This window comes from Pistacia vera, unplaced genomic scaffold (assembly GCF_008641045.1).
Source record: "Pistacia vera cultivar Batoury unplaced genomic scaffold, PisVer_v2 Contig373, whole genome shotgun sequence".
Classification (NCBI taxonomy): domain Eukaryota; kingdom Viridiplantae; phylum Streptophyta; class Magnoliopsida; order Sapindales; family Anacardiaceae; genus Pistacia; species Pistacia vera.
The window spans coordinates 502,119-516,743 of record NW_022196194.1 but is presented as its reverse complement, the minus strand read 5'-3'; the positions used below and the strand labels follow the sequence as shown (position 1 = coordinate 516,743).

General features: G+C 29.1%; 2 protein-coding genes across 2 annotated transcripts; both read right to left on the bottom strand.

Moving 5' to 3' along the window:
• Positions 1–9,741: 9,741 nt before the first annotated feature.
• On the bottom strand, positions 9,742–12,106 carry LOC116140521 (pre-mRNA-splicing factor SPF27 homolog). The gene is made up of 7 exons (XM_031426147.1): positions 12,098–12,106; positions 11,892–12,067; positions 11,398–11,481; positions 10,683–10,752; positions 10,421–10,554; positions 10,285–10,338; positions 9,742–10,040 (listed from the first exon to the last, which is right to left on the bottom strand). The coding sequence occupies exons 1-6, from the start codon at positions 12,104–12,106 to the stop codon at positions 10,290–10,292; spliced, it is 522 nt and encodes a 173-aa protein (XP_031282007.1). The 3' UTR covers positions 9,742–10,040; positions 10,285–10,289.
• A 66-nt stretch (positions 12,107–12,172) lies between these two features.
• Positions 12,173–14,419, bottom strand: LOC116140491 (pre-mRNA-splicing factor SPF27 homolog). The gene is made up of 5 exons (XM_031426116.1): positions 14,079–14,419; positions 13,637–13,812; positions 13,151–13,234; positions 12,436–12,505; positions 12,173–12,310 (listed from the first exon to the last, which is right to left on the bottom strand). Exons 1-5 carry the CDS (start codon positions 14,310–14,312, stop codon positions 12,173–12,175), a joined length of 702 nt encoding a protein of 233 aa, XP_031281976.1. The 5' UTR covers positions 14,313–14,419.
• Positions 14,420–14,625: the final 206 nt, after the last annotated feature.

The following is a 14,625-nucleotide window of genomic DNA, read 5'->3' as shown; positions in this document are numbered from 1 at the left end:
GGCAAATGCAATTTTAGTAATTAGTATTAAGAATTGTTGTTTGTTTAATGATTTTGGAAGTATTTTATGTGATTGTGATGAATTGATTGAATTCAGCGTTGCTTAGAGATTACAGGTTATGAGTTACATTGGACACAAATGAATGAATAACGAAAATTTGTTAGGGTGTATTTGTAAACTTATAAGGTGTTTTTGTTATTTTTTAACTAATAGGGGGGTAATTGATTTTTTACAGGGTACCCTGGAAGGGAACCGGAACCTGCATTTTATTTCCGGTTCCTTGAATTGAAGAACCTGTACTGTGCGGTTCCGGTTCCGGTTCCTTTTTTTTGGAACCTGTACTGTGTCGGTTCCGGTTTCTGGTTCCCCGAAAAGTGGCAGGGTACCCGGAACCGCTCACCCCTAGACTTTTATCACCTGAGTTGTTAATAGGATAGTAGTTAACTAGGACTTTTGGATGTATTACTCCAAAGGTTCTAAGTTCGATTCACCTGAGTTGTTAATAGAGTAGGAGTCAATTAGGACTCTTTAATGTATTACTCAAAAAGTCTTGAGTTCAATCCACCTATGTTGTTAATAGGGTAGCCACTGAAGGGATTTACCTAACTATCAACTTCAAGACCTTGACGGAATACTTGAGATGCACGCAAACTAATCATAATACCCCAATCACCCAAAAAAAAAAAAAAAAAATGTAGTTACAATCTAGTCTTGTGAGGGTAAGGAAAATGATATAGTTACAGAAAATTACACACTGAATCCATGCACCGAATGACGTAACAAAATCCTGACCGTTAATTAATATTAACTTATAATGAATCAACAGTCAGGATTACGTCACGTCATTTGGTGCACATCCTTCGATAACTGTAGCATTACTTATGAGGATAATTGGATTTGATAACATCATTACACACTCTAATCTAGTCTTATGAGGGTAATTGGATTTGATAACATCACTACACCGTCTGCTCCATTAGGTATGTACTTAAAATTAATAATATATGAATAAAATCATGACATACAAAGAGATAATATTTAAGTGGTTTAGCATAATCCATTTACATCCACGACGAGAGATATTCATTATAGTTTTATGAACACGATATACAAAAGTATATAACACCACAAAGCTGGTAGATAATTAACTGCACGCAGAAACAATTTTTAGTCTCTAGCCACATTCAACTCAATACCTAGAGCAAAAGCAATTTCAATTTCTAAAACATTCTACCCACTGCCACCACTTTAAACATCACTGCACCATCACATTTTCAGATGTTTGAAATTGATTTATGGCTTACAAGTTTATGTTGTTTAATAAATAAATGAAATGACTTTTAACTTTTGTGAATTTTAACTATAAGGTTAACTGAGTATTTCATTGATCTTAATTTTAACTTTTATGAACGGGAATTCATTATTCATCCATGAAGGAATATAATGTTTATTATTTAAAACTATATTATAAATCAATAATTAATGTAAAATATTTGTATACAGTATACTCACAGACTCTTTACATCTTTGAACAAAAATGGACCAACGACTTGATGGAAAATATTGGAAAAATCTTATTTCAATACCAATTAATAGCCCACATTCAAGTTCAACCAATACAATTAAGCCATCTAATGTAAACTGGCATTTCTTTTAATCAAAGTAGATGCAGCTAAATTAGAAAAGACCTAAAAAAAGGAAACATAAAGACCAAAAAACAATGTAATAAATGAGCTAATGTTTCATACTCATAGCAAGGCCCAAAATCCAAATTACATATCTGCATTTTGACTTCTCTATGTAGGCACATAGTGAAATTCACTTTTAACTTTAAAGGGTAGGTTCCGGTTCCAATTTTTTGGAACCGTACTGTGCGGTTCCGGTTCGATTCTACCCCGGAGGAACCGGAACCGGAACCGGAACCTGTAAAAAGGGTACCCTGTTTGGAACCTGTAGGGGTACCCTGTTGGAACTGTTTTGGAACCTGTTGGATCCGTTTTGGAACCTGTTTTGGAACCTGTTGGAACCTGTTTGACTGTTTGGAACCTATATTGGAACCTGTTTTGGAACCTGTTTAGAAACTATTTTGGAACCTGGACTATAATGAAATATTGTGAAATGTAAATATTGGGGGAGTTCTATTATTTTATAAAAAAAAATTTAAAATAGAAAAAGTTAAATTTTTAGAATAACCTAATTAAATAAATATACGAATACAATTATACTTTTCATATAAATTACACCATTATAAAAGCTTATATATATTATAATACATTATATTAAAGTTTTGATCATTAAGTGAATAATTGGAATTATGATCCAATTAAAAGTGTTTTACATTTTTAATGTTATTAAAAGAATTATTTTGAATAAATAGTATATTTGATGAGTAATAATATATTTAGTTATTTACTTCAATTATCAAATTCTAAGTATATCTATAATAAAGTAATTAATTAATTATATATGATAAATTGATAAACATTAATAAATTTAATACTAGTTAAATATCATACTTAACAATTATAACATTACATTTAGTTAAATGATTACTAATTAATTATAATTTATAACATTACTTAATTAATTTATAGTATAATTATTATAGCATCATTAATTGATTACTACTTAATTAATTGACTTTATATAAACAGTAGTACAAACTTAATTAAATGATTAAAAATTTAATAATTATAATATTACTTAAAATTTATAGTATGATTATTTTAATAGCTAATTCCTATAACATTACATTATAGTATGATTAATAATTAATTATAACATTACTAATTAAATAATTACTTAATGATATGAGTTATGATATTATGTTTTAAACATTAGTAATTACTAATTTGCTACCTAAACATAGCACAATACTTAATTAAATGATAAGAAATTAATTAATTATAACATTATCTTATAAACATTCATTATAAACATTAATAAACATTACTTATAGTTAATAATTACTCAATAAATTATAAATTATATATTACATTAATATTATGATCACTTATTAATATAGCATTACATAGTAATGATTATATAATTACATAATTAGTTATGAATTATAACATTACATATTAAATATTAGTAATTTACTAATTTACTATATTAACATTACTTAATTAAACGATTAAAAATTTAATTAATATAACATTACTTTTATATTATAATATAATTACTTAAATCAATTATAACTTATATATAAACATTAGTATATTAATCAATGATTGAAATTTAATTAATATAATATTAAATTATAGATTTATAGTATGATTATTTAATTCATTATAACATTACATTATACTATATAGTATGATCATATATTAATAAACAATACAATAAATAATTACTTAATTAATTAGAGTTATGATATTATATTTAAACATTAGTAATTACTAATTTACTATTAAACATTAGCACAATACTATGATGATAAGAAATTTAATTATTATAACATTCTTATAAACATTAATTAAGCATTACATTATAGTTAAATAATACTTAATTAAATTATAACATTATAATATTACATTATATTTGATTACTTACTTAATTATAGCATTATATAGTTAAATGATTACATAATTACTAATTAGTTATGAATTATACATTACCTATAAACATTAGTAATTTATTATACTATTACATTACTTAATTAAACAATTAAAAATTAATTAATTATAACATTACTTATATATTTGTAATATGATTACTAATCAATTATAACATTCATTATAAACATTAATATATTAATTAAATGATTGAAATTTAATTAATTATAATATTAAATTATAGATTTGTAGTATGTTATTTAATTCCTTATACATTACATTATACTTCTTTTATAGTATGATCATATAATTAATATAACATTACATAATTAAATAATTACTTAATTGATTATGAGTTATGATATTATATGTTTAAACATTAGTAATTACTAATTTACTACAAACATTAGCACAATACTTAATAATGATAAGAATTTAATTAATATTAACATTACCTTATAAACATTAATTAGCATTACATTATAGTTAAATAATTACTCAATTAAATTATAATATTATTATATTACATATATTATGATCACTTACTTAATTATAGCATTATATAGTTAAATGATTACATAATTACTTAATTAGTTATGAATTTATAACATTACATTATAAACATTGTATATACTATACTATTACTTACAATTAAACGATTAAAAATTATTAATTATAACATTATTTATATTTGTAATATGATATACTTAATCAATATAAAATTCCATTATAAACATAGTATAATTAATTAAATGATTTGAAATTTAATTAATTATAATATTAAATATAGATTTGTAGTTGTTACTTAATTTATTATAACATTACATATATATGTTATAGTATGATCATATAATTAATATAACATTACATAATTAATAATACTTAATGATTATGAGTATGATATTATATTTTAAACATTAGTAATTACTAATTACTACTAAACATTAGCACAATACTTAATTAATGATAAAAAATTTAATTAATTATAACATTACCTTATAAACATATTAAGCAAAATTTATGTTAAATAATTACTCAATTAAATATTAATATTATTATATTAATTTATTATAATCACTTACTTAATTATAGCATTATATGTAAAGATTGCATAATTACTTAATTAGTTATGAATTATAACATTACATTATAACATTAGTAATTTACTAATTATTCATACTTAATTAAAAGATTAAAAATTTAATTAATTATAACATTATTTTATATATTTGTAATTGATTACTAATCAATTATAACATTCCATTAAACATTAGTATATTAATTAAATGATTTGAAATTTAATTAATTTAATATTAAATTATAGATTTGTGTATAATTACTTAATTCATTATAACATTACATTATACTATTATAGATGATCATATAATTATATAACATTACATAATTAAATTATTACTTAATTGATTATGACATTATATTATAAACATTAGTAATTTACTAATTTGCACATATAATCGAATTATATAATTTTATTAATTATAACATTATATTATAAATTTATGGTATGATTATTTAATTAATTATAGCATTCTATTATAACAATATTAATACTTAATTAAATGATTAATAACAATTTAATTAATTATAATATACTTATAATATAAACATATACTTAATTAATATACATTACAATTACATTGTAGTATAATCACTTAATTAATTATAACATTACAATTTACATTGAGTTGATCACTTATTTAATTATAACATTACTTGTTTCTAATATTAAATTTACTAAATTATATTTGGTATATATAAATACACAATTAATCAATTATAACATTAAATGATAAATTTATAACACTAATAATTATTAACTTATCAAATAGACCCCTGGCAAATGGCATGTTAGTAATTAGTATAAGAATTGTTGTTTGTTAAATGATTTTGGTGAAGTATTTTATGTGAATTGTGATGAATTGATTGAATTCAGCGTTGCTTAGAGATTACAGGTTATGAGTTACATTGGACACAAATGAATGAATAACGAAAATTGTTAGGGGTGTATTTGTAAACTATAAGGTGTTTTTGTTATTTTAAACTAATAGGGGGGTAATTGATTTTTTACAGGGTACCTGGAAAGGAACCGGAACCTGCATTTAGGTTCCGGTTCCTTGAATTGAAGACCTGTACTGTGCGGTTCCGGTTCCGGTTCCTTTTTTGGGAACCTGTACTGTGGTTCCGTTCCGGTTCCCAAATGCCTTTTTTTATTCTGGAGTAGTGTATTATCTTGATCTTTGTTGCAGCTTTTAATGACTGTTTTGCTAATTAATACAATAACCATTTTGTTCGTTTTAGTTGTTACTGAAAAAGTATTAAGCTTTTTGCGCAGTAAAGTTTAGGGTTTTGGTCAAATGTTGGTTGAGTTGAGAAATGTATGATGATCGAGTTATTACATTTATCACCGATATTATAATGTTTTGATTATATTTATTATTGTTACGGGAATAAGTGAGTTATTATTACAGATATATATATTGTTTCAAATTACCAAAATGTAATCAGTTGGATGATGGTTTTTAGTAAATCCTACAAATTAAGATTGGAGCTACTGAGTTTTGATTAAAAGAATAAAATTTCGTAGTTGAAGGATTTTGGGTCAATTTATTTTATCAGAGACAGGTTATTCATTAATCAAATAATTAGAATCAAATGAAAATAAAAACAAATACAATGAAATTCAAATTACGAAACATTATACTGAAATCACTGATTCTGACTCTATTTCGTTCCTATTAACACAATCACAAGTTCAAACAATAAAGGAAATAAACAAAAAGAAAAATGTCGTCCATATAACACAATGACAAGTTCTACAATAACGGAAATAAACCCAAAAAAAAAAAAAAAAAAAAGAAGTATGTCCAGGTTTGTAAACACTGATGGAACAAAAATTGTAGTCATAACAATCACTGAGTAGTCCAGTAAACTAAGATTTTTAGATGTATTACTTAAAAGGTCTTTAGTTTTATCACCCGAGTTGTTAGGATTTTTGGATGTATTATTTAAAAAGTCCTGAGTTGTATCACCAGTCAACTAAGACTTTTAGATATATTACTTAAAAGATCTTGAGTTTTATCACTTGAGTAGTTATGACTTTTGAATGTATTATTTAAAAGGTTTGAGTTTTATCTAGGGGTGAGCACGGGTAGCGGGTAGAACCGGAACCGGGGGTAAGAACCGGAACCGGAACCGGAACCTACCCAGAACCTGCACTTGCTTGAAGTCCAATAGAGGGTGTTGCAGGGTTGATTGAGCTGCTGAGCTATGGATCCCACAGCCCTATCCCCCCGTTATTGGAAGATAGGCTTGTGGCTTGCATATCCCAGGAGCTGCATTACCCTATGTTAGATCCTTGTTTGGATTGAAGGGAGCTCTACACTTCTCCTTCTTAATTACTTTCTTCCTCTCTATATATATATCTATACATTTAACCTCTTCAGGTATTGATTTTTTTTAATGCTGTTTTAGGTCAATGTTTTTTTTTCTTTTGCAGATCCATTCTTTTTGTGGAAGCTTTGGGATCGAGTTGATTCAGGAGCCACAATTTGAAGCTGATAATTTAAACCTATTTCTCGTGGATCTGTGAACTACTACTGCACAATTAATTAGCAAAACAGTCAGAAGGGCTATTGAATTAATTAGTTGTTGGAATTAGGGTTATGACTTTGTTATGTATTCGAATTAGAAATAAATGCCTTTTTTTATTCTGGAGTAGTGTATTATCTTGATCTTTGTTGCAGCTTTTAATGACTGTTTTGCTAATTAATACAATAACCATTTTGTTCATTTCAGTTGGCACTGAAGAGTACTAAGCTTTTTGCGAAGTAAAGTTTATGGTTTTGGTCAAATGTTGGTTGAGTTGAGAGATGTATGATGATCGAGTTATTACATTTATCACTGATGTTATAATGTTTTGATTATATTTATTTTTGTTAAGGGAATAAGTGAGTTGTTATTACAAATGTATATAATGTTTCAAATGACCAAAATATGATCAGTTTGATGATATGGTTTTTGGCAAATCCTACAACTTAAGATTGGAACTACTGAGTTTGATTAATCAAATAAAATTTCGTAGTTGAAGGATTTTGGGTCAATTTATTTTATCAGAGACAGGTTATTCATTAATCAAATAATTAGAATCAAATAAAAATAGGAACAAATAAAATGAAATTCAAGTTACAAAATATTATACTGAAATCATTGATTCTAATTCGTTCCTATATAACATAAGGAAAATAATAGAGACACGGGAGTAGTGTAGTGAAATTTTGATGGTTGGTTGATTATAACTTAAAATTAATCGAAATTTTGACTATTGGTTGATTATAACTTAAAATTAATCGATGATCAAGATTGTGTTACATTATTCGATACATAAATTTGGTGTATTATTTTTGGTGATTGTAGAATTACTCATAGCATAATGACAAGTTCAACCAATAACGGAAATAAACCCAAAAAAAAAAAAAAAAAAATGTATGTACAGATTTCCAAATACTACGGAACAAAAATTGTAGTTGTCGTAACCATCACTGGTGGTCTATGTCCCATGTCGACTCTTAGATGTACTATTTAAGAGGTCTTCGATCTATTTGAATTGCTAATAAGGTAGTCACTGAAGAGATTTATCTAGCTGTCAACTTCAAGACCCTGACGGATTAGTTAAGATACGCGCAAACTAATCCTAACACTCCAATCACCTTAAAAAAAAAAAAAAAAATTGTAGTTGCGATCTAGTCTTGCAAGGGTAATTAGATTTGATAACATCACTACATCGCTCCATTAAAATCACGACATACAAAGAGACAATATTTAAGTAGTTTAGCATAATCCATCTACATCCATGACAAGAGAAATTCACTATGGGTCCGTTTGGTTTAATATTTACCCATATTCTATATCTATTCCAAATACAAATGCATGTTTGTTATCCTTATTTTCAAAATTCTATCATAAATTAAAAAACTATTTAAACCCCCCAAATTTTGTTAATTGATAGAAACACCCCCAACAAAAAAATTTATAAATTAATAAAAACACCTGCACCCATCCATAGTTGTCAGATTCCGGCAACCACCGTCAGTGGTAACCAAAATCTATCACAACGGTGTAGAAACAACTGAAACTGGTCAGTAATTCGCTGATCTAGTCGTCGTTGACCAACAATGACGGCCATTTGGCCTTCTCCGGCCAAATCCGTGGTGGATGTGGCTGGAAAAAGCCAAATCAATGCATGACCCGCCAGATCCGATCGATCTGCATCGTAACGGGAGATTCCAACCGGATTCTGACGGTGGTGGCCGGAATCCGGCACTGTGGGTGGGTGAGAGTGTTTTTGTCATTTTACAAATTTTTTATATATTGAGGTGTGTAGTTAAATTAGCAAACCTAAGAGGTTTTTTTTGTTAATTTTTAAATTTTATCTCGTAATAATCACCCTATTCAACTACCCAATACTATTTTAAAAATCCTATCCAAAATAACAAACCAAACGAACCTTATAGATTTATGAACACAACATACAAGAGTATACAACAACACAAAGCATGTACATAATTAACTGCGTGGAAGTAGGTGAAACCAATTTTTAGTCTCTAGCCACATTCAACTCAATACCTAGAACAAAAGTAATTTCAGTTTCTAAAACATTCTACCCACTGCCACCACTTTAAACATCGCTGCACCACCACACTTTCATATGTTTGAAATTAATTCATGGCTTACAAGTTTATGTTGTTTAATAAATATATGAAATGATTTTTTAACGTTCGTAAATTTTAACCGTAAGGTTAAATGAGTATTTCATTCATCTTAACATTAACTTTTATGAACGGAAATTCATTATTCTTCCATGAAGGGAATATAATGTTTATTATTTAAAATTATATTAAAAATCAATAAATAATATAAAATATTTGTATAATCACATACTCCTTAAATCTTTGAACAAAAATGGACCACTTGGTGGAAAATGTTAGAAAAATCTTATTTCAATACCAATTAATAGACCACATTCAAGTTCAACCAATACAATTACCATTGCAGCAACCACATAATTAAGCCATCTAATGTAAACTGACATTTCTTTTGATCAAAGTAGATGTAGCTAAATTACAAAAGACCTGAAAAAAAGGAACATAAAGACCAAAAAACAATGTAATAAATGAGCTAATGTTTCATATTCATAGCAAGGCCCAAAATCCAAATTACATATCTGCATTTTGACTTCTCTATGTAGGCACATAATGAAATTCACTTTTAACTTTAACAATCACATTGAGATACAACAGATCTCACCAAACAACTAGAATAAAACTGAAAGCAACTAATCTTGTACCTAAAGGTCTTCCAGGAATTTGTAATGAACCAAAACTGCAGAATCATGACGGAAAATGGAGACCACTTCTTGGTTACACACCACTTTACTTGTATGCTCCTCAACTTTCCAATGGGACCCTGTAACACAACCAGTAAACAAAGAACCAGAGGCATAAATCCACTTATTGATCAAACAGTCATGGTAAATGATTCGAGTCATTGAGAGGTAAATAACATCATATTTCCCAATGCAGAAAATCATTTTCAGACCACATTAATAGACTAGAACATCTTGCACAACTACATTATTCCAAATAATGGCACAGCACTGCCTTAGGTCTAAATCAAATGCTATTTCAACCAAGGGCAAAAGACCACTTACCTTCCTTAATGCAACAAAGAACCTTTCTCCATATCAACGTCCAAGTTCCAACCTCTGAATAGGTAGGATTAAGAAATAAGTTAGCTCCAAACCAAAAAATGTCCAAAACATTTTATTGAAGGAAAATGAAGATTACCTCTCAGCAGCTTCTTGCCTCAATTCCTCTATCTGACTTTCAATTTTAGCACATGCAGCTTGAATTTCTATATTTTTTGCACAAAGCTCCTTCCATTGCATGGACAAAGCATTGAACTCGTATGCAGTGTTTTGCTGATCATTCAAAGAAATAAATATATGGGTTGATCAGAAAAGTAATTTCTTCTTCCTTTTTTTTTAATACCCACACATAAAATGCAACAAAGTATTGAACCACAATGTCAGATAGACATATAAATCACCTGGTGGTATTTTCTTTCACGATTTACGGCTTCAATCTTTTCATTTTGTTCATGCGCTAATCTTTGCATTCTGCAAAAAAAAAATAAAAAAATAAAAAAATGCAACTGCTAAAGTAAATTGCAACACTAGAATGGTCATATCATATCACAAAGAACCAACTCAGAAAGATAACTTCAAGGGCTGGTTACTGAATTTGCGGAATGATGAGATTAATAGAAAACATTTCTCAAAATGAATTTATTGATATGGAACAGCAATATAGTTTTCTACAAAAATTTCAGTCTTACCACACATTTAGCATAAAAAAATTCCTAGAGTTCATTAACTAAACTTCTTTCACCCTTTTCAGCAGCATCCCTACATCACTTGACACACATGAGAAACTTATGGTGTGTTCTTTAACGTTTTTGATTTACCATTTTCATTTCTTGTACAATGGCGAGTGGAGTTTAGATGAGTTTCTTGTATTGGACATCAGTTGATTCAGATTAATATAGTTAGTTTCCTCAAATTAGGATTCTAGTTATGTAAAGGTATGCTGTTGATGATAGGAATATATTAAATTAAAACCTCAGATTTCCAAAATGCAAAAGCTAGTGTCAAGCACATCAGGAAACATTGAAAAGTGCACCAGAATAAAACATTTACAGCGTAACAACTTAATTATTACACCATAAAACTTCCCAAAGATGAGCAATAATACAAACTACAAACCTGGATAAGAATGCTTCTAATTGTTGGTTGTGCTGCTTCCAGACATCAGGACCATATTTAGACATCAATTCCAAATTTTCCAGCCTAGAAATCAACAATCCATATACCAGGATGTCAATAATAAAAAAATACAAACTAATAAGAAACATATAGAGATGCCACTGTTCTAATATGAAAATCATGCATGCCCGGTGGAATTAGTGGAGTTAAGGAGGCAACATAATATATGGGTAAGAAAGAACAAACCATCCAAAGTAATAAAAAATTCCAAAGGAAATACTCAAATTTTAAACACTACTGAATAGAAATTATAACTACAATGACAAGTTGCGTATATGAAATATTAAACAATAATTATTGATACATAATCAAAGATAATGCATTTTTCTATATGATATGAATCCACATCTTCTTACCAAACTTGAGATGAACATTAACAACACCCAAATGTCATTGCATACATATTGCCTTTTTTAGTGAATTCTTCATCTCACCTGATCACTTGATGCTGTGACAAGCGCTGAGCCTTCTGAAGTGCCTGCTTCCAAGCAGATTCATCGTTTCTCTTATTCACAGGCAGCATTTCCAATTGATACCGTGTCGTATCAAGAATCACAGGCGGCTTCCCAGCTCTCACACGCTCGTACTCTTTCGCAAGCATAGGGTGATTCTGCAGTCCAAATTAAAGCCACACAATCACACAGGCCATAACATTTCCTTAAAATCACATCTTCNCAGAAAATGTCCAAAACATTTTATTGAAGGAAAATGAAGATTACCTCTCAGCAGCTTCTTGCCTCAATTCCTCTATCTGACTTTCAATTTTAGCACATGCAGCTTGGATTTCTATATTTTTTGCACAAAGCTCCTTCCATTGCATGGACAAAGCATTGAACTCGTATGCAGTGTTTTGCTGATCATTCAAAGAAATAAATATATGGATTGATCAGAAAAGTAATTTATTCCCTTTTGTTTAATACCCACACATAAAATGCAACAAAGTATAAAAACACAATGTGAGATAGACATATAAATCACCTGGTGGTATTTTCTTTCACGATTTACAGCTTCAATCTTTTCATTTTGTTCATGCGCTAATCTTTGCATTCTGCAAAAAAAAAATAAAAAAATAAAAAAATGCAACTGCTAAAGTAAATTGCAACACTAGAATGGTCATATCATATCACAAAGAGCTAACTCAGAAAGATAACTTCAAGGGCTGGTTACTGAATTTGTGGAATGATGAGATTAATAGAAAGCATTTCTCAAAATGAATTTATTGATATGGAACAGCAATATAGTTTTCTACAAAAATTTCAGTCTTACCACACATTTAGCATAAAAAAATTCCTAGAGTTCATTAACTAAACTTCTTTCACCCTTTTCAGCAGCATCCCTACATCACTTGACACACATGAGAAACTTATGGTGTGTTCTTTAACGTTTTTGATTTACCATTTTCATTTCTTGTACAATGGCGAGTGGAGTTTAGATGAGTTTCTTATATTGGACATCAGTTGATTCAGATTAATATAGTTAGTTTCCTCAAATTAGGATTCTAGTTATGTAAAGGTATGCTGTTGATGATAGGAATATATTAAATTAAAACCTCAGATTTCCAAAATGCAAAAGCTAGTGTCAAGCACATCAGGAAACATTGAAAAGTGCACCAGAATAAAACATTTACAGCGTAACAACTTAATTATTACACCATAAAACTTCCCAAAGATGAGCAATAATACAAACTACAAACCTGGATAAGAATGCTTCTAATCGTTGGTTGTGCTGCTTCCAGACATCAGGACCATATTTAGACATCAATTCCAAATTTTCCAGCCTAGAAATCACCAATTCCATATACCCGGATGTCAATACTAAAAAAATACAAACTAATAAGAAACATATAGAGATGCCACTGTTCTAATATGAAAATCATGCATGCCCGGTGGAATTAGTGGAGTTAAGGAGGCAACATAATATATGGGTAAGAAAGAACAAACCATCCAAAGTAATAAAAAATTCCAAAGGAAATACTCAAATTTTAAACACTATTGAATAGAAATTATAACTACAATGACAAGCTGCGTATATGAAATATTAAACAATAATTAATGATACATAATCAAAGATAATGCATTTTTCTATATGATATGAATCCACATCTTCTTACCATGAACATTGACAACACCCAAATGTCATTGCATACATATTGCCTTTTTTAGTGAATTCTTCATCTCACCTGATCACTTGATGCTGTGACAAGCGCTGAGCTTTCTGAAGTGCCTGCTTCCAAGCAGATTCATCGTTTCTCTTATTCACAGGCAGCATTTCCAATTGATACCGTGTCGTATCAAGAATCACAGGCGGCTTCCCAGCTCTCACACGCTCGTACTCTTTCGCAAGCATAGGATGATTCTGCAATCCAAATTAAAGCCACACAATCACACAGGCCATAACATTTCCTTAAAATCACATCTTCCTCCGACAATGAAGTATTCCGCTCCACACCATCAGTAACCTTACGGCAACAAATTCTTTAACAAACTAAAACTAAAAAAAAAAAAAAATCATTTATTTACAGTTTTTTCTTAATATCTATATTTTCTTATTTATTTGTTTGTTTTACAGAGCAAGGAAACATTGTTTGAAACCCTAGAAAAGAAGAGAAATGAAATATGGACCTGAAAACTGAACTTGGTGAGAGGGGGGAGGTCTTTGAGAAAATCAGAAGGCTTTTTTGAGCTGCGACGCATCTCCTGCTTGACCATGCGGTCGACCTCGTCTTTGACTCTGGGATCACCGTAGTCGTCGTCGATGTAGGGCAATGCGTCGATGATTTCTGCGTTCCATGGCCGGGAGGCATCCGGTGGAGCTTCCAGCATCAGGACATCTCCGTTGTTGCTATTGCTCGCCATGGGAGGTCAGTAATAGAGAGTACAGAAAGAAAAAAAAAAAAGAACAGTAAATTCAGGGCAGACGGGAGTTCTTGTTTTAGATTTGGGAGGACCGTTTTGAGAGTTTCTTGATGTTTTGTTTTGAGGGGGTAATTGTAAGACTCAAGAACTGGCTAGTTTTTTAGTCCCTGTAGTTTTGTAACGAACAATACTTTGATAAAACTAACAAATAACCCCAATAACTTATGATATTGTCGCGTCACTGGCACTTGCTGACTTACATGATCTGTTGTAATTACTAATCACACAACGCACATAAAATAGAATTTTTAAT